The sequence below is a fragment of the Mchenga conophoros genome, linkage group LG3 (genome assembly GCF_057382185.1).
Source record: "Mchenga conophoros isolate Kocher_MC1m ecotype Shallow Benthic linkage group LG3, M_conophoros_male_GT1.1, whole genome shotgun sequence".
Taxonomy (NCBI): domain Eukaryota; kingdom Metazoa; phylum Chordata; class Actinopteri; order Cichliformes; family Cichlidae; genus Mchenga; species Mchenga conophoros.
This window is the reverse complement of record NC_140528.1, coordinates 66,874,466-66,895,331: the sequence shown is the minus strand read 5'-3', so window position 1 is coordinate 66,895,331 and position 20,866 is coordinate 66,874,466. Positions and strand designations below refer to the sequence as shown.

Sequence of the window (20,866 nt, the reverse complement as noted above, 5' to 3'; positions counted from 1 at the left end):
GAAACCTATACTAAACTATATATGAATATAATACTATCCATAGTGATGACTAGTTCATGTTAATGAGATAACGTTATGTAATTGATTTCTAAAATATCAGTAATAGTAATCAGTTACAGCTACCGAGAAAAATTAAAATGTGAAACATTACAATAAAGATATATATACAATTATGTAAAATGAAACATTCATTGAATTGCTTTGAAACTGTTTGCACTGCAGACTTTGATTGCAGATTCTATTGTTAGACAAGGACAAAAATGTTTCTCATGGCTGGAAATTCAGCAATATTTTACCTGTGAAAAATGAAAAGGGACCTGACATTATTGTGCAGAAAAAATATCAATGTGAAAATGCTCAATTTCAAAGATGTGAAAAGATGTTAATTTTATCCTATTCAGTCACGTGAACTTTTAAAAGTTCTTTATAAAGCAAAGTATAATTAATTACGAATTGATCAAACATAGAAAGTGTAATTATAATAAGAAGAGTTGCAAAGCTTATTATATTTCCTTTTTTTTAAATCGCATTTTTAATACCATATGGAAAAGAATAACAGACAAAGCTTCCAAACTCAATTTGACAAATTAATGTTATTCTTCTTTGGAGGATGCAAATTTACAAGATCGTGTTTAGAATATTTAATAGAGCAATCCTCAAAACTATTTTGTAATCCATTTAAAATGTTCTCATAAATTTAAGCTGCATGAATTTTGTTACAACTGGATCAAATGTGTAATGTAAGTGTTGCAAACAGAGTCAAACTAACAAAGAATCATTACCTTATTCTGCAATGAACTTGATCTCTGTGGAGTTAGTCATGTTAATGTTTTGGATGTCGTGTCGACTAATTTCATTTTTCAGCCACAATAAATACATAAATAAACATTTTGTTTTATATAAAGATAAGTTGTGATAAGTAATTTGCTTACCTCATGGTCAAGACTAAAAATGTAAGTTTAGAAAAGCAAAACAAAACTGTAAGATATTTAGTATAGACAGATTATTAGACACTGCCACTGTTATGTGCAACAGTTTGCTAACACATTAGCAATAGCTACCTTTACAAGGTTACAATTCATCTAGCATTGGACAAAAAATAGTAATTGTAGAATTAGCAATTAAATGATCAAAGTTTTGTAATTTTTTTAAACATACACATTAAAAAAAAAATGGAATTAAAAACTCTTCAAAGACAGGTGTTGTTTTACCATGTTATATTTTAATTTCTGCAGAGACAAAAATGACAAGCAATTTATTTACACAAACCTGTACAAAAGCAAATTAAATTATGTAAAATATCTCATAAATAGAAGTGGACTTGCGTTCAATACACTTTGCCATGTTCAGCTAAGCTGCGTGCATAGTGACTCATATTAAACGATGATAAATTTGTTCCTTGATTTCTATATCAACATCCAAGTCGCAGGACAAATAGTAATGGTTAATATTACAAATCTCATTACACATTGTGAATGCTATACGTATAGAACAGAGCACAGACTGAACACATACCTCAGGTAGCAACAAAGAGAATTTCAACATAAATCCCACCTGCTATTGTCCAGATTTTTGTACCACTACCCCAAATAAAAACAGTCTATCACCACTCAAAGATTATATGGTGTTGACTGTGCTTCTGCTTTCATTTCTGCTTCTTTTTCAGACACTTGCTCTACAGAGACTTTGTTTTCATTTTATCTGATCTCGAAATGCAAGGCATCACCTTGCAACACCATAGCGAACCCTGTACCGTGCTTAGTTGTAGGACAGGGTTTCATCATCTGCTGATATGCATACACTGTAAATCTTTCTGTACGAGTGTTGTGTTGCATGGCACATCCTGAGGTGTGTGTTCTGTCAGCCACTCTACCTTGCAGCTTTTTCCCTCCACACTTCCATTCCTAGTAAACCGTCACATTAGCATTTTTATCTCTAGGCTCCCTCAACTCTGAGCAGTCAAATGTCTCCAAGCATTTTTTTTAAATTTCTTTTTCCTGCTCTCTATCCTGTTAAGCTTCTAAAATCAGTCCTAGAGCTTGTTTCATGCACAAAGAAGGTTACTTGACCTCGGATGTCACACATGTACATGAGTGGAACACGACAAAAAAATCCATTATATCGTTATTATTTCTACCAACAAGCAACTTTTGAATGTACCCGCACTCATTCGGTAATGCACTAAGCTAGGAATGGATATTTCAACAAGGTAATTGAACCCAAAGAGCAATAGCCGTTTGACTATTAGACCTACAGGCTCACTGACATTTGACTGGTCGTCCTTCAACAAGCCTTTGACATCATGGGATTTCATCTAAGATATGCAAATGTATTTCAGTCCTTAAATGCCACCCCATCTATTTTTGTGTTGCATGTCAACGTAATTGTTTATGCACCATTCCAAACCAACATTTAATCATACCGATTGGTATAAAAAGGCACAATTGCATATTTGCATTCACTCTAGTTTTTTTTTTTTTTTGTATGTTTCTTTTTTTTTTTCCCTTTTTTTTCTTTTTTTTTCACTCTAAATATACAAAGTGGCACCAGGTAAAGAAAAAACACATAGTATACTGATGATCATTTTCACGGCTTTTGACTGTTATTGTGAAACAATATCTGTGAGTTTAAAAAAATCAAATAAAAAAGGAGTATTTTTTAAAAAAAAGCAATCAAAAGCTTCAGGTAAAAAGTTGATGAAAAAGAAAACATATGAAAGATATGGGTTTTTGTTGTAGCACGAGGTGAAACAATAATGAAAATTAAGCATGAAAAATGCATGGAGGGGGTAAAATAAATCCACAGCATAGTCCAAATCGATGTACTAAGTTGTCCTACGTAACTCGTGTTTTTAGGTATAACAAAAGCAAAAACGATGAATTTCTGTGTTTACAGGGATAACATTTTTTTTGTACATTTTGTTTTACAGTTTTTTTTCTTCTTCCTTCTCAGTAAGTGAAGTAAGTTCCCATTAAACGTGCAGTAAAAAGTAAGTATTTATGTATACAGTTGATAAGTATAGGAGCACTTTCTTTCAAACAACGAGTAGTACTTACAGACTATAGATTACCGGAAATGCAAGAAAAAGCATCTCCGGTCAAACCAAAGGGGTTTTGCTAACATACAAAAAGTTCCATTGCATCTTTTGCTTTATTACAGTCATGAGATTTTGCACCTCTGTAGCTGCAAAGAAAAAAAAAAGTCACTGGAGACAGGGAGGCACAACATCTCAACATTGTTATGTGTCTGTTTAACTGGTCATAAAGCATCAGCTCTGTGGGTGTAATGGATGTTTTGTTGAGACATCACATTCTTATCGTTCAAACTCAAACCTTCATTTTTAAAAAAAACTTACGAAGCTTTTGGTTTTAACTGTAACACCAAATTTTTCAGCCTGTAATCCAAAACCCTTCAGGAATCTGCTCATTCAGAAGTTGCGTTTTGATTGTTCTCCATTGAGCTGATTCTTACATTCATGCCCAAAGAGCCTTCGCTGTGTACTAAGGGAAGCGGCATGTACTACTGGTAGAACAGGTCTTAGACAGCCACTTGTGGGTTAATGTCACCTCGAAGGCTTGAGAAGAAGAGAAAGAGAAGTTGATGCTTGTTGGTCACATGTGCATTATGATATTTATTGCTCAGTCCTATCACACAACAACAACAACAACAACAAAAAAGAAAATAACAGTTTTTAGAAAAAGCTGTACTTGCAGCTGTTTTTAGGACCAACTAGGCCATGTGTATGCTTCCCCCCTCCCCCCAGCCTATTATTGGTGTACATCTACAGTGGCCTATACAAACACACTATATACTGCATATCTGGCCCGTACACACATACAGTTTCCATTGAACCTTGACAATTTTAATCTCATGCCACACACTGTGCTTACCCAGGATTTTCAATGAGTCAGTATAGCAGCGCCAGCGGCCTCAGTTAAATGAATCTGCCTTTTCTGTATGTGTGTGTCTGCATGTGTGTGTTTGAGAAAAACAGGGTAAGTATCACAACTTGGTATAAATACTAGCATCCCACTAAGGTGATCCGAAATGTACAATTGTGGACACACATGCTGCTCTAGCCAATGCGGTTGTAGACGATGGCTGTAAGATCTTGCATTTATTAGGAAGGTTCGGGTCTCAATCTCGCCAATCAAAGACAAAGAACGAGAGACTGAGGAAAGGTAGCGAGACAAAAGGGAATGAGAGCGGTTAGCGCTGTTGCTATGAGCTGATGTTTATGTACAACGAGTGACTCCTGTAGAGAGCGTGCACACTGGTAGTTTAGAGTCAGTCACTGAAAGTTTGTCAGTCTATCAGTAGGGTTGTAGTCAAACCATGGGGGTTACTGCAGCAAACTGCATTGGCTCCCATTTCCATCCACGAATTCCCACATCGGGAGAGGAACGAGTATTTAAAGCTTAGTCTTTCCCCTCCTTATAAGATTCGAAAGCGGTTGACTTTTGGTCTGCAACGTTTATCACAAACAGTAAAGATGACAGAATCCGTGGTCCGTGTTACACCATGAGACCATGAATTTGTCCAGTATATTACTTCAGCCACAAAACATCATGTCCAGACACTGTTCTTTGAAATTTAAAAAAAAAAGGGCATATCCAGACACACTGTAAAGTCAAAATAGTTTACATGTACAGCTTTGTTTCTAGAAAAAACACAAACAGAAAAAAACGACGTGGGCTCTTTTGTATAGCGTCAACTTCAGGGAATGGGGCCCTTAATGAGAACAGGGGTTAATGCATGCATGCACTGTATATGTAAAATGAGCTGATTACTGTACAGACTGACTGTCAGGCAGCAGACTGTGTCCTAAGAGCCCGACTCGCCAGTAGAACAACCTCAGAGAGAGATGAATCAGTGCCCTCAGCAGTTCTTCCTCCTCCTCCTTTCGTCCAGTTAATGGCCAGAATTAGCACTTTAAAAAAACGGTGACTATGTTTATATATCCACAGGGATTTTTCATTAAGAAGCTGTCGCAAAAAAGTCTTTGGAGAAAGTGTGGCTAAAAGCTTCTAAAGCTGTAATGGTGGTGGGTAAGCAGCTATGCTTATTGTTGTGTTTGAATGCCACACGTTGTGACACACGAGGAGCTCTTCCAGCTCACAGATACACCTCCCGTCGCGTCAGAGTACCACATGTTGTGGGCTTGTACTCCCCGGTAGGTGCAAGGGGGATCTCCTCGGTGGGGTGGCCCAGCACCTCCTCCCCGGCTCCTGGCGAGCCATAGGGAGGCGAGCCGAAGGCCTCATAGGAGGAGGAGGAGGAGGCCATCTTCTTGTTGAGCAGGTTGCGATTGCGGTCACCCATCATGTGAGCAGCGGTGGGGTCTCCGTTGGCCATGGCGGCCATGGCGAGGGTCTCTTGGCTGCCGGGCTGCTCGGCGCTGCTGCTGCCGCTGCCGTTGCCGCTCATGAAAGTAGAAAGCTTTGGTTGTTGGGGGGTGGTGGTTGACTTGGATGGCCGTCGCTCGGGCGACGTGCGCACAGGCATCCAGCAGGAGTCCGAGTGGCCATACTCGTCACATTCCCGCGTGCACTTGCCAGTCATGGCTACGTCAGGCAAGGGCCGGGAGTCTAGAAGAAGCAGAAGAGAAAACCAAAAGTAAGTGACGCTGCTTGTTTTGCTAAAGTGGGCTATTTAATGATAAAACTAACGATGGTAATGACACACTCTCCTACCACTAAGTGTTTGTTTGTGGTATGTGTTACATGATTGGGCTGTCATGAATTCCTTCATTCGATGCGTGAATCTGTAACTTTTCCCTAATGAGGTCATCAACGCATCTGAATGTTAATGAAGAAGGTAGAAAACAATAGAAACTGGTCATGATGGTTGCCAGGCACCCACTTCCACAGCTAATCTGAGTTCCAATTTTTCATCCCTAGTGAGTCCAATAAGGCTTTTACGGAGAGAGGTTGTTCTCGTTTTCATGCAGAACCCATACCACATGACAGAAAAAAGTAAAACCAAAAAAAAACAGAGAAGACTCCACTGGTACGACAACAGCCCCAAACAAAAAAAACAAAACTGTGGCGTGAATCAGAGTTGAAATAATGTCATGCTTCAAAACGCGCTTGTGTTGAGAGGGGAAGGGAGGAGAGGGGAAGGGAGGAGAGGGGACCAGTGATGAAGATAGAAGAGAAGAGGTCAGTTTACACTTTCGGTGTGTTTAAAGATACAAAATTAAGCCTGCTCTGTGTGGGAGTGTGCTTGTGTGTGTCTCTAATAATCGTGCGGCTGAGGATTTTTGGGAGAAGAGAGCACCGACAAGAGCCTGTTTTCTTATTTTGGTGATTGGCAGACGGCAATCATGCTCTGATCTAAGTAGCTTAATAGCTTTGCGTGGCTCAAGCACTCTGATATCCTCTTAAATTCCGTAATAGGAGTCTTAACAAATTGCCTAGCAGGGCGCTGGCCTCAGATTAACCACGTCTACTGCATTATTGTAGAAAGCAAATTATGTGCTTACAGTGCTAAATCAGGACAACAGGTTGGACAGATATCCTTCTGTCAATAGCTACTGTCAGACTCTGTGAAGTATATTAACCCAAATGCAAAGCAGAGCTAATGAATTGGTTCAATATGAGACCAAAACCGTAAGGAAGGAAGAAAAGGAGGATCCCGAATGCTTAGACGCTACACAGTGCCAAAGGTAACACAAGTGCCGGTGTTATAGAGATGCTGTGTTAATGTCTTTTTATTCATGACCTGATGGAAAGTATGGAAACCCAAAAATCAAGCAAAAGCGTTGGTGAGTGCAAACCAAGCCAAGCATGCCTTTACCTTTAAGAAAAACAGCAACAGAAATGAAAAATAAAAGAGTTTGGACCATGGCTTACTTTTAATGCTCTTTTTCTCCTGTAAAAGACAAAAAAAATTTGAAATCAATCGTTATGCCTTTATGTCACGCATTTTATATATATATATATATATATATTATATGTACTGCAAGAGAAACCTTGAGCAGCCTTCAAACTGTAACTAAAAGACACGCTGACAGCGGCACAAAAAAGTTTTATGCAGAGCAGACACATGACTGAGGACAGAATGCAGCCGAGACAAGGACAGCAAAGAAAGGGGAGACAGATAACACAGAAATGAGGGTCTTCTAAAGTCCTGCTGATTTGGTTTTCGCCTCATCAAACAAATCACTTGTTCCACTATGAAATTTGCCTCACAGCAAAGCATCTGATAGGACTTCAAGAGTGCCATTCCTACGCTCTCGGAAGCTTATCTTTGTTAAAGATCTGTTTGCGGTCTGTTTTCATGTCGGCGTCAACTGTGTAATGCTAGTCAATATATAGACAAAGCCTCAGGGGCGTAAGCACCGCTCGGCAATAAGAAACTCAAATAACCAAATAAAACAAATCTTTGGGTTATTTTTCCATGTCTGAGGGCTCACAATACAAGTATTCGCGCCTAATGACTTGTAAACAGCTAAAGAAATTAGAAGAATGGCGTGGAAAATAAGTGAAATAGATGCGAGCGCAATCACAGTTAATGGCGGCTGATGTGTGATGCAAATGATAACCTTTGCTTCAGATCGGCACCGTGTTTTCTTCCTCCCTCCCTTCCTTCCTTTTCCCTGCCTCACAGCTATCAAGGAGATAAGTGGACACCAAGTACTGATTGTCTCGCTCATTTACACATAGGATTGAGCCATTAAGCTACCCACAATGCACAGCAGCTCTCTCGGGGCCCGTTTCGTGGCCCTGCTCCTGAATGCTCATCCAACTGGATTCTCACCTCACTCACATTCAGGCAAACTACTCCACAAAAAAAACAAAAAAACAGCAGGGCAGGGAAGACCACTCGCTACCTCCAGCTCTCGTGGGTAAGCAGTCAACCTTCAGCAGCACCGTCTCTGCCGCCCTGCGCAGTGAGATGCTGAGGTAGTTAGCCAGTGCTCAGTGTGTTGTGCACACTGTAAGGAGGCTGATTTTCTAGCTATGGTCCATTGACTCTGCAGGCTTGCTAAAAATGAAGACATTTCCGACTGAGCTAATGAATTGGGCTGCTACATCAAAGCAAAAATACTTTTTTTTCCCTTCTTCTTCTCTCTTTCTCCCTTCACGAGCGTGACCTCCCCCAGAGGTTGGACCATCAATATGAAACCATTTAAATCCATCTGTCCTTTAGCTTTGGACAAATAAGTGCGCCGGAGCCGGGTTCAGCTGAGAGTAGTTCCTCCACCTGCTGGCTGAGGCCGTGCTAAATGAAATCTAGCATCACGTTGATTGTTTATCTTACCGAGAAGAGAAAGAAACATTATTCCTTCATTTTCCCACTTATGAGCCCACGCTGGGCCGCTCGATTCCTACTCACTCGAAATCTTAAGGATGTAAATCTGAACAATGAAAGCTGAAAAATAAAATAGTGTAATTATTGCCAGTTTGTTTCAATGGAGAGGACGCGCTGTGCTGCTTTCCATACACACACACGGGGCCCTTTCAAGAGCCAATTCAGAAATGAGGTCGTATAGAATATCTTCAAAGGAAAAGCCCTTGAGCCCACACAGCAGAGTCGCTGGCTTTTTGCTACAATATTCGCAAACGTCCTCCGCACCCACGCTTGCTGACCACCATACGACACAATGCAAGTGGGTCAGATCTGGCGTGTTAAAAAAGCCTACTGCGACACTGAGAGCCAAACAAGGAGGCCTCTCCATCCTGGGTCACATCCCTAGGGCTCAGACCTTTTATTTTATTGTTGTTGCTTTTTTATATGGGGACCCAGAGCTAGAAAACTAGTGTGGATGCCCACTCTCTACATGGCTGGAAGACAAGAACTTTCAGCCGAGTGGAGGCTGGTCTGCTAATAATGGCCACGACTTACATTCGCTCAAAAGGAGGCTTCTGAAGGATGAAGGGAGGAGTGCCGATAATGACTCGGGGATTGACAAGAGCCAGAAGAGGAACAAAAGTGCCGAGATGCTTCAGTACAAGCGACGCTATGAGATGTCAGTGCCCCATGCTGCGCGCACATTTTTAAGGGGTATAAAAAGAAGACCTCCTTCAGCTGTGCAGGGAAAAAAGAAGCAGGCTGAAAGTGGGCCAGCGGCTGCACCAATCGTCGAGCTGCGGCTTTTCTTTAGTCAGCCACCCCTATCAGCTGACTAGCTTACACTTTGGGTATTTCAAAGAGCCTACGCTGCTTGGGTACAGTAGCGATTTGATGCGGTGTCTTTAGCGCTTGCTAAGATGTTGCAGTGGTAGTAAAAAAAAAAAGAAAAAAAGAGAAAAAAAACAGAGCGCCAGACTGTCCGGGCATTTGCACACACTTTACAGATTAAAATTTGTTCTGTTTTGTTTATGTCAGAGTAGCGTATTGCGTGTTTTCACTACAGCGTGTCAGCGAGTTCATGTGATGGTCACTTTTTTTTCTGCAACAATCTCTGAGGCTTTCTCATTTCTGGCCAGCAGATTCAACGCAAAAAGCCAAAGCAAGGGATGGAGGGAAAATGAGGAAATAAAATAGAGATGATGCGCCTGCACGCATTTTTTTCTTCTTTTTCTCTTTGTATGTGTGTCTACTCTGTGTCTTTGACAGACATTGCACTTGGCTGGAAAGCAGATAGGGGTCGGAGCGGAAAAAGGAGGCGAAGGACATGAGGGAAAAGACGCAGACAGGGATGATGTAGAGAGCGAAGGACAGGCAGAAAGAGAATAAAGGAGAGTGATAGAGAGTGTGTGTTTGTGTGTGTGCTGAGTATAGCAGGGTCGGGGCATGGGAGAAGGAAAAACAGCAGACTGACTGGAGAAGACAGCATGGCTGCCTCTGGGCCGTCACAGGCCAAACATACTGCCAAAGAGAGCAGTTCAGAGGAGAAGAGAGTAGGGGAGACAAGGGGGAGATGAGGAAGAATTGAGGACATTAGCAAAGACAGGAAAGGGGGGGAGATCGCAGGAGGATAAAGAAAGGCCAGAAGAATAAAACAGAATATGTGGTCTAGTGTAAATAGTTCCTGGTATGCCACTCCATGTCTGTTCTAGCAAGCGCACATTAACTCATCAATCCAAAGCCTTAATTTAGCCCGTTTCAAGCTTCGGATTATTCCTCTAAACAATGAGGTCCTGTGTGCAGCCAGATGCAAGGCGCCACTCACCTCTCTTCTAACTCAACCTAATGTGCTTCTGTCTCACTCTCCTTTATTAAGAAGGCAAAAAAGGAAGGCTATGACCTCCCAAATGCCATTTACGCCTGTCCACATGATTTCAATTTCTCGATTAAGACAAGAGATAAGAGAAAGATTTCAGGGCCTTGAAGAAGGTGTCTGTGTGTGAGAGCAGAGTCTAGCCTAGAAACGGACATGTGATTGCCCTGCAGCCCTGGTGAAAGGCCCTCCCTGTATCGACTTTTCTATTTTTGCAATCACGGCGCACAGTGACGACGTACGTTGCCGGGTGTCGTTGGAGCAGCTTTTGGAAACGCTCTGGTGTCTGTGAGGAAAAATGCAAAAAAAAGAAGGGGGGACAAGTGTGAAGGGGTACGAGGAGACAAGAAAAAGTGGAACAAATGAGCCCGAGTTAGGGATCAAGCATTAAAAAAAACAACAACACCAAAGAGTGCTAGCGTTCCCCCCACAGTTGCTCAGCAGTCGTCTTTCTTGTTTCCCTCTTTCTACTCGTTCGCGCCTCTAATAGGGTCCCGTTTAATTAGCTGAAAACTTGCCGACTAATTATGGCACAGAGCGAGTCTCTCCGTGTTTGGCGGTCTCACTTTTTTTTTTTTGCAGGGCCCCTGTGGCACTGCCTTGAAGCTGAGAGGTCCTCAGCATCAAAGGCAGATGGGTAGACAGCCCTAGCTGCAGATATAATCCAACCAAAGGTGGGTTAGAGAAGGAGGTTAGGGGGTAAAAGAGAGGAAATGGAGAGCAAAAAAAGAAGGAAAGAAAAAAAGAAAGAGAAGAAAGAGGGAGAAGGGTCTAAAAGGAGAAAATAAGGTGAGGGAGGAAATGTTCCTGGGAGAGAGGCGCGGCGAGAAAAAGGAATAGGTGCTAAATTATTAACGCGGCGACGGCGAGTTCAGACAGAACAATATCCACAGGAAAAAGCGATATTTGTCTTTCTCTTGCTGAGATGTTTGCCAGACAATTAAGGAGGGATGGAAGATAAGCAGCGGCGCAGGGGAAAACGAGAACAAAAAGGGAAGTCCTGGGGAGTAATGACCTTTGAGAACCCGAGACGTGGTGTGCGCCGCCGGCGGCAGCGGCATTAATTGACCGCATTAACATCAACAGCGGATACTTCTTTTTGTTTTTTTTTCTCACCCCTCTCAGTGGCATCTAACCCCCCAGTTAAAATCCTGCAAGTGGGAGGCCGCTTGGATCGAAAGAGCATAAAATAACAAATTTCCCATCCTGTAATTACCATTCTACAAATGACTATTAGTGTTATTAGTAGTGTTATTAGTACTTTTATGCAAATCAGGCACTCTTCCTGAGCCTACTTGACCCACATGTGGCCTTTTTCTTCATAACCGACATCTTTCTGCCTTAGCCGTGCTGCTCGTAGGCCGGTTGGAGGAAAGCTGTTGAATGTGGCAGCAGGTGTATTCTGCAGCTCCCTGTGCCTCTTGAAGTATTTACTACCTGGGAAGAGCAACTAAAGGAATATTCTGGATCACCCTCTGCCTCACCACCACCAAAACCTTGCCTTGAGAGGTGCAAGACAAGCTGGAGGAAAACCTGACAGTAAGAGGGGAGAGAAAACATTCAGACATGAGCATAAAGCTCTGATCAGGTTTCGCAGTGAGCTGTGGCCTCCCTTTTCCTCATTTCCCTAGATACCTAACCTCTGCGGTTAACAGTGTCGTAAACATTTGAAAAGATATGCACACAAAGCCATCGAGAACTTATGGGAGGATCTTTTTTCTGGGTCACCGTATAGACAGGTAGAAGATATCACCGCTTTCATTTCCATTTCATGTTTGCAGCCTGCAGTCTATACGCTAACAAGCACTACAATAACGCCGCAAGTAGGCATTATGGGTATGATATGGACTGCTTTTCTCTTTCAGCAGGGTCAATACTCTTTCCGCAATAATGAATGTACTGTGGCTTGCTCCTGAGGTAATTAATTCAGGAGAGATTAACTAGCATAATTTCATTCTGGTGACGATCTCTCAGCCAATTATCAAATGCAGCCTCGCGCTCTCCCCCTACCCTCTGCACATGTTCTCCCTCCCTGGGTCTCTGCCTCTCTCGGCCCATTTGAACACTCAGCACTCAAAGCCAAAGACCCCCATAAATAAAGCGTCCCAGCCTGTCACGCTCCCTCATTCATCTTGCGATCATGCATACTTGTGTGCAAGTGCGCATACGAGCGCAGGCTCTTTGTACAGCAGGTGGTTGTCATGTTTGGCTGGGAGCATATTCGCTCTCTCTCTCAGGTAAAAGCCACATACATAAATGTAGACACAACAAACTGTGTCATCTGTGCACTTCTGACCCAACTATCTATAAGGAGAGCGACTGCAAGATGATGTGGCGAGGAGAGGAGGCGAGTGACTCATCCACGCTCCTAATAAGACTGATGATGCTGGCTTCCTGCCATTTACACACACACACACACACACACACACACTGAAGTCTACTGAAACAACTCAAAAACGCTTCCAAGCTACGCCCAGCACACCCAGAATCTTACAAAAAGGCGATTTTCTCATCGGGCTTCATATTAGCAGTGCAGCAGTTATAATCACCTTTACAAGCTGCGACTCAACACATTCTTATACGCAGTTTGTTTCCGCTTGAAAAACACCCAATTACGATATATAATAAAGTATTACCACCATTTTGCCCAGCATGCTACTCTGAGCTCACACAGAACACTCTGGAAGCCCCGTGTGAGGATTAGAATTAGCCGCTCTGCTATGGTGAACACATGCAGCACATGCTAGCCACCGATAAAACAACAACTCGGCAGCGCGCTCACACAGGCGCTGGCGGTTTCTTTCCCGCCGTAGCAAACTTCACAGAAGCGTTTCGGGTTATACCTAAAATGAGAAGACTAGCGTGCTACGTCACCTAACAGGGCGGACACAAGAACGCACATCGGTGTACAAAATGGCAAGAGCTCACTAGGCAGCTGCGAGAGTGTTAGCGAGGGTTTAAATAAGTTAAAAATGTGTGTTTTCCTTCAGTTTTTTTCCTTACTATTCCTATAAATTATCCCCCCTCTCTCTCTCTCTCTCTCACACACACTCCATCCCAGCCGCCCCTTCTCTCTCTCTCTCTCTCCAGTCTTTAGAAAAAGAAGTGTCATTGCTTCCCCTCCACTGTTACTCTTATCGCACACTCCCAGACACACTCACACAATAGCCTGTTTTACACCATTAAATGGTTATTTGTCAAAATACAATTTCAATTAAATCCTCCCTAAAATAAAAAAAAGAAGAAAAAAGAAAACTCTGTGATTTGTGCTTTTTTTTAGTGACTGTACTATTAAAAAAAACATCTAAGTCATAGGATTTCATGGACGTACTGTAGGTCCACATGGAGAAAGAGCTACACACTATAAGCAGGCTGTTGCTCAGAAGATGGGGACATTTGAGAAAAAAAAAATCTATATAGTTCTCTGATACGGTTTAAAAAGAACACATTTCATGTTCAGCGCACGTTCTTTAAGAGAAAGTACAATATCTTACCACGTGGCAAGGACGCGTGCACGTCAGAATTATTCATCCCGTTTGCTAGAAAGATTCCGTGTGACCCACATATCTCAGATTGTGTTCATGCATTGCGTCATCTTTATTTAAAAAAATAAACGACCCTATTTTAAATAACAAAAGACCGAAAGAAAAAAAAAAAGCCCAGATAAGTAATCTCCGCACGAAATGTCTAAAACAAAGGCTCCACTTGTAATAAGTAGTTAGCAGCAGCAGGCGAGCTAGTTAGCTTGTGAGTCAGCCAAATAACACCTACTATCTACCATTCTTGTCATCCTGTGTGTGGTAATTAGCTCTCAGCTGCTAGCACATTCTAGGCCAGAGTGAGCCGGGCATGGTGAGTCACCACCTTAATGGAAAGCTAGTGGTGGAAATGTGGAGGGTGTAATTATGCTGACCTAAAGGGACAGGCTTTCAGTTTTTCACCATGTAGGCTCATAAACAGGCAAAGTGAGCTCCACTCTGGGGCAGGAAAGGCAAATTATCTGGGGCCTGTGTTTCCCAGAGGGATTTGTTTTCGGTGTTTCAGCAGGTCCTGAAAACATGATGGACTTCTGTGTTCTACCTAAAAAACTCTGAAGGGAAACAGAGCTGACCAGGTTCTGCTGATTTAAGGAGGATTAAAAGTTGGCTTTCTTTCTTTTTTCCTTTTTTTGGAAAGCCGAGCCTATTAGCGAGTGCAATTCTGAGCGGGCGGTGAATACTGTGCACGTTAAACTAATAGCAGATTCAAAATCTACTTTATAACAAAGGTTAGAAAATGATGTGATAATGATCTGATTGGTTGGGACACCTGTTGCTGTGTCCCATGGGATCTCGTTGTATGTCGTTTTGGCTACTTATCCTTTCCCTCTAGTTCGACTTTTATTTTTAAGGATATGTGAATGTAGTAATGCTACAAGACATAGTCTTACACTTTAATGACCTGGGAAACCAAATAAGCGATCAGACAGATTTCGGAGAATTTCCCCCGCAGAACAGGCAGAACACATACTGGGAAGGTTAAAAAACAAACTGCAACAAATGGCTGTGCAGAGCCCCTGATGAAAGTGCTAAAAGGATGTGCCAGTCAGCAAATAGGTTCTCCAGCACCTCTTTAATGTATCCTTGAGTCTGACCAGGGTGCCTCTGCTGTGCAAAACCTCCCGCAGTGTTTGAGTGTTCAAGTATGAAAGCGAAAGCCTCAGTGACAGCATTAAGGCCTCATCCCAGATTATGGCAGACATCCAGTGAAAAGGTCCTAATAAGCCACTTCTGCATACTGCTTATATGTACAAAACATATCCAGATGTACCGTGCACTGACAAAAAGTCACTTATTTCAACAGAAGAGCTCAGTGGGAATGGAGAGCTTTGATTTCTTGAGTGCCTTAAATACTCTCCAGCTACTCTTGCTCGGGCTGAAGCTCACAGCGATACAGCCTGATAACGCCAAGGTGTCCTGGATTATAGACTATCTCGCAGATAGGCCACAGTTTGTTCCCTTCTGGAGCAATATATTGGATTTGCTTCTGCAGTGAGGCACCGTGCTGTCGCCTGCCTTATTCGCAATCTATCTTTTGACTCGAGACTCAACTGTGGGTCAAACCACCTCCAGATTTTCACTGATGATTCCTCCATTATGGAGTGCATCCAGAGAAGAGGAGAGATGGTGGGGTTGGTTGACAGTCTGTATCTGTTGCATGTGAATATCTGTATGATACAAGAGGCAAACAAAGAGTTTTGATCAGAGATGCCAAACATGGCCCGGAGGCCACAATTGGTCCAATAAAGACAGCAATCGAGCCCCATTGAACAGCATTATTGGAAATTTTGGACTTTTAACTGTATTCTTAAAATTTTTAACACCTTATCTTTACTGATAAAGACCTCCCACTTGCCCATTCATGCTACACCAGAGTAATTAGGTGATGCATTTAAAAATAAAATAACACTGTGTAACCACTGCACACTATGCATTGCACACATGGCTACACTTTTTTTGTAATTTTACAGGTTTATTTCTTACAATTTAGGAGTCGAGCTGACAGATTTCTTTCATTAAGTACAGCACATTTTGTTATCTTGTAGAAAACACTGAATCTGCACTACTTTTTCTTATATTAAGATATCTCAAGGATTCCATGTGTAACTAGACTTCTTTAGACGAACAGAGAAGGGGAGTTTCTGGCCCATTTTAGATCAAAGTGGGCTGTATGTGGCCCACGATGTAAAATGAGTTTGACATCACTGGTTAAGATGAATGAGGCACAGTGACACCTGTCGTCAGCACAGCATATGTCTGTGTGATATTTTTCTTTGTGACTTTTTTTCTCATTTGAAATGTAACATATATTACCCCACGCACAGCTGGAAAGCTGCGTGTGCAGTACCTGTGTCTTCTCCCTAGAGGTTTTGCATGTTGGAGCAAATTATTCAAGGAGGAAGAAGCAAAGCGTCAATCCAGGCATTTCTATCCGGTGCTTCTGCGTCACCAGCTGAGGGGAGTGTCTGTAACAGTGGCACACCACGTTTTAAACTTTCATCACCACATGTCTTTTCAGCAATAAGTGCCACAGGGAGACAACAAGGTTCTTCTTAGTCATCGCTTAAAAGTTGCTTTCCGTCCCTGCATCTCCAAATCTAGACGTGAATGCATGTGACACGTTAACATTTGGACGCGTCACAGTGGTGAACAAGAAAAGGCTCAGAGCGGAAGTGAAACTTGCTCTGGATTTAAATTACTACCGATGCCCTGCCTTCAACTCGCAAAGCACACCCCTTTTAACTGGCCAGTTTAGCAATATAGAACATAGTGCCACAGCTGGAGCCATACATAGTGTATTATTTAAAGCACCAGGGGCCCAATTTGTCACTCTGGCGGGCTCATCACAGGCGAACATCCTTTATGAAATGCACTTTTCACGCTGCCTGTCAGAGGGATCAAAGCAGCCTTGGCTGTTTCTCCCTCTTCAGATTCTCTGCTCCGATTCCCACTGACAAAATGAGTCAATTTAAACCAAATGGATCCCCTATCAAAATAAAGAGAGTGCATGAGATAGAAAGATAGCAAGAAAGACAATCATTTCACAGGCAGATGAAGTACAGACAGGTGGGCAGCCACTAGTGAACATCTACTGTCTAAATTGTTGGATGTGGGATAGAAACGCTATCATTACAGAAGGACAAAGGCAGTTTTTTCAGCTGAACTGGGTAAATGGTCACATATATTGCATGATAGAAACAGTTTAGCCTCTCAGCTCTTTCTGTGGAAAGCCACATTGCATACACTTACATTAAAACCACTAAGGTAAATAATTAAAATTCAGCGTTCTGGCAGAAAGCCTTGTGAATGTTGAAGACCAGGCACAGCCTCTCTAGGACAACGTGACACACAAATACCAAGAACACACCAAAGGTGCTGGTGTTGACCTGCACTCCAAACTATCCAATCCAAGGCTCTTATCAAGTCAAGGATCGTGAGGTATTCAAATTTACACTGTGTGCAATTTAGATTTAGAATCACCAATTAACCTTACTCCATGTCTTTGGACTGTAGGAAAAAGCCGGAGTACTCAGACAGATACGGGGGGAACACAGAAAGGTCCCACCCTCTGAAACTGCATTTGAACCCAGTCTTCTTGACGTGTAGCATTAGTGCTAACCACCATGCTAACTAATAGCTTAGCAATATCTTAAAAATACATTCTAATATAATGCAACTCTAGCATAAGCTCAGGTAACTGCAGAAAACTTTGACGTTTGAATTCTGCCACTTTTATTAGGAAACAGTTGTAAGTGAGAATAGAATGAATGTTAAATGTAAATGTGAAGCTGACATTTAGTTAAGGACATGGAAAAACAGCCTTTTAGCTACTATTGATAGCATAGCTCATGTTGCTTAAACCAGCCATTTAAAGGGCTTTTACTTAACAGGTGTCCAACTGACAGTCTAAAGCGTCTCTTTCAAATGTTGCAAAGATAAGTGGCTAGTTCAGTGGGCATTTGGTCACGGACAAAGGTGGGGAGCACTTCAGTGAATACACAGAGCCAGTTAGATTTGAAAGCCCCTAAAAAAAGCAGGAGCAGAGTACTAACTTGACACTTGACAATTTAAGATGGCGGCGCGCACAGACGCAGCGGCCCGGAGCTCCTACACTTTTGCACTTTTGGTGGTACTGTGTATTATTTCACACAGTCTGGGGTTACTTCAATACAACAGAGATGATCTACTACAACTAAGCCGTGGAGATCTTCAACTAACATCCGAGTATCTCATCCCCCCGGAGATCGTTAAGCAACCCCCGGGGCTACCCGCAACAGCAAGCCGCAGGAGGAGACGTTGCGAGCGGAGGCAGAAGAGAGGCAAGCGGGGAGGCCTGTGGGCACGGCTAAAGACTAGTCCGTTTAAACCACCACTCCCGATCATATTCCTCTCCAACGCCCGTTCAATCCATTACAAACTGGATGAAATACGACTGCAGATCGCCACTCGACGGACTTTTAATAACTGTTCGTGCATGATTTTCACTGAAACCTGGCTGGACAGCGCCATTCCCGATGCGGCTATCGATCTAGCAGGCCGCACCGCCTATCGAGCCGACAGGTCTGCAGACTCGGGTAAGAAGACTGGCGGGGGGCTGTGCATCTATATTAACAACCTTTGGTGCACGAACGTCACGGTAACGGAAAAACTGTGCAGTACAGAGGTAGAACTGTTGGTGTTAAAGTGCCGTCCATTCTATCTCCCTCGGGAATTTTCTGCCGTTTACATCTGCGCTGTTTACATTCCACCAGATGCTAATGCTAAGCTAGCGTTAGCACAATTGAGCAGCAGCATCAATAACAGCCTGGTAGCACACCCGGACAGTGTCTTTATTGCGGCTGGGGATTTTAACCACGCGGACCTGAAATCTGTACTTCACAATTTCCACCGTAATGTGAAGTGTGCTACCAGAGGAGATAGAACGTTGGACCAGGTGTACACCAACATGGCGAATGCGTACAGAGCCCAGGCTTATCCCCACCTGGGTCTGTCAGACCATCTCTCCCTTCTGCTACACCCAATATACACACAAAAGATCAAGAGCACTGGGATTACAACCAAAACCGTGAGAACATGGCCGCAGGACGCTATTCCGATGCTTCAGGACTGTTTCCACTGCACAGACTGGGATGTATTCAAGGTGCAGGACACTGACAATCGTGTCGCATTGGACAGTTACACCTCCACTGTCTTGGACTACATCTGTTTCTGTGTGGACAATGTAACAACTTGGAAACGATTCCGTGTGTTCCCTAATAATCCACCCTGGATGACACACGGAGTTCAACAACTTATTCGAACAAGGAACAACGCTTTCAAATCCGGGGACCAGGAGGCATACAGTGCTGCCAGGGCCAACCTGAGAAGAGGCATCAAGACTGCCAAGCAGCAGCACAGGAGGCGTATCGAGGCCAGGTTTGAGAACAACACAAACCCAAGGCAGGTCTGGGAGGGCATCAGGGCTATCACGGACTACAAAAGAAGAACACCATCACCCTCAGCCGACAGTTCTACTCTGGCTGAGGATCTAAATCTCTTTTATGCCCGTTTTGACAGGGAGAACACCGACCCTGTCCTGTCCCCTCTCCCCTCAACCGACCCTGCTCCGGTCCTGAGCACTCATGAGCTGAGGCGTGTGTTCCGGAGCATTAACACCAGGAAGGCGGCCGGGCCGGATGGAGTGCTGGGCCGGGTGCTAAAAGACTGTGCTGCGGACCTGGCGGACGTCTTCACCTCTATATATAACACCTCGTTGTCCTGTTCACTGGTACCATCCTGTTTCAAAGCAGCAACCATCGTTCCCATCCCAAAACAGTCAAATGTCACATGTCTGAACGATTTCAGACCTGTGGCACTCACCCCCATTCCCGCCAAATGCCTGGAGAGACTGGTCATTAAACACATCAGAGCTGCTTTTCCACCATCCCTGGACTCGCACCAGTTTGCATACAGGGAGAACCGGTCAACCGAGGATGCGATCGCCACAGTGCTGCACACATTACTGAAGCACTTGGAACACAGGAACACCTATGCACGGCTCCTCTTTGTAGACTACAGCTCGGCTTTTAATACCATCCGGCCATACAAACTCTGTCCCAAACTCCACCAACTGGGACTTAACTCCTCTCTGTGCAACTGGATTGTGGACTTCCTCACTAACCGTAGACAGAGTGTCAGAGTGGGTAAGAACACCTCTTCCACCCTTGTGGTCAACACCGGTGCCCCTCAGGGGTGTGTTCTGAGCCCTCTGCTATACACTCTCTTCACCCATGACTGTATTTCCTCCTGCGCGTCCAATCTCATTGTTAAGTTTGCAGATGACACTACAGTGCTCGGACTTATATCCAACAATGATGAGACAAACTATAGGACAGGGGTGCAACAACTAGAGTCATGGTGCCACGACAATAACTTGGTCTTAAACACCAAAAAGACCAAGGAGATCATTGTAGATTTCCGGAAGAGGGGCCATAACAACCATCTGCCTCTCTTCATTGGCAGTGAGGCGGTGGAGAGGGTGAGCAGTTTTAAATTCTTGGGGGTAACTGTGACCGAGGACCTGTCCTGGAACAACCATATCACCTCAGTTGTACGGAAGGCCCAACAGCGCCTCTACTACCTGAGGAGACTGCGGAGCGCACACATTCCCAGATCTCTGATGTTGAACTTCTACAACTGTGCCATCAGCAGCGTTCTGACGTATGGATTTCTAGTGTGGTTCCCCAGCTGCACCAAGGCCGATCAGCAAGCACTCCAGCGGGTGGTGAAAGAAGCTGGCAGAATTATTGGAACAAGTCTGCCAGAGATCAGTAATATCTTCCCCACTCGCTGTCTGAGGAGGGTGCACAGTATCCTGCGGGACCAACATCACCCTGCGCGCCACCTTTTCCATCTGCTGCCCTCAGGGAGAAGGTACAGGTCTATACAGGCCAGAACATCCAGACTGGCCAACAGCCTGTATCCACAGGCTGTGAGGCTCCTGAACTCTCTGCCCCCCTCTCACGGACAATAACCATATCCAACTTCTTAATAGCAATGAACTGGTCTGCATTGGTGCATCATATCTTTATTCTCTTCCCCCTCCTGCCCCCCCCCCCCTTTCTTAAATAGATAACTATCATATCTGATATCATATCTCACAGTACAATAATATTGAATG

General features: G+C 43.5%; 1 protein-coding gene across 7 annotated transcripts in view; it reads right to left on the bottom strand.

Moving 5' to 3' along the window:
- Nucleotides 1-1,200: 1,200 nt before the first annotated feature.
- Nucleotides 1,201-20,866, bottom strand: part of pcdh7b (protocadherin 7b) — a 120,891-nt gene continuing 101,225 nt past the window's right edge. For 3 of the 7 annotated variants that reach the window (XM_085266820.1, XM_085266818.1, XM_085266819.1), the window contains one exon: nucleotides 1,201-5,588. In XM_085266820.1, the coding sequence (XP_085122946.1) occupies nucleotides 5,116-5,588 (473 nt within the window). In that variant the 3' untranslated portion in view covers nucleotides 1,201-5,115. Of the gene's footprint in view, nucleotides 5,589-6,854; nucleotides 6,874-20,866 lie in introns of all 7 variants that reach the window. The other 4 variants (XM_085266822.1, XM_085266824.1, XM_085266821.1 and 1 more) reach the window with 3 other exon arrangements.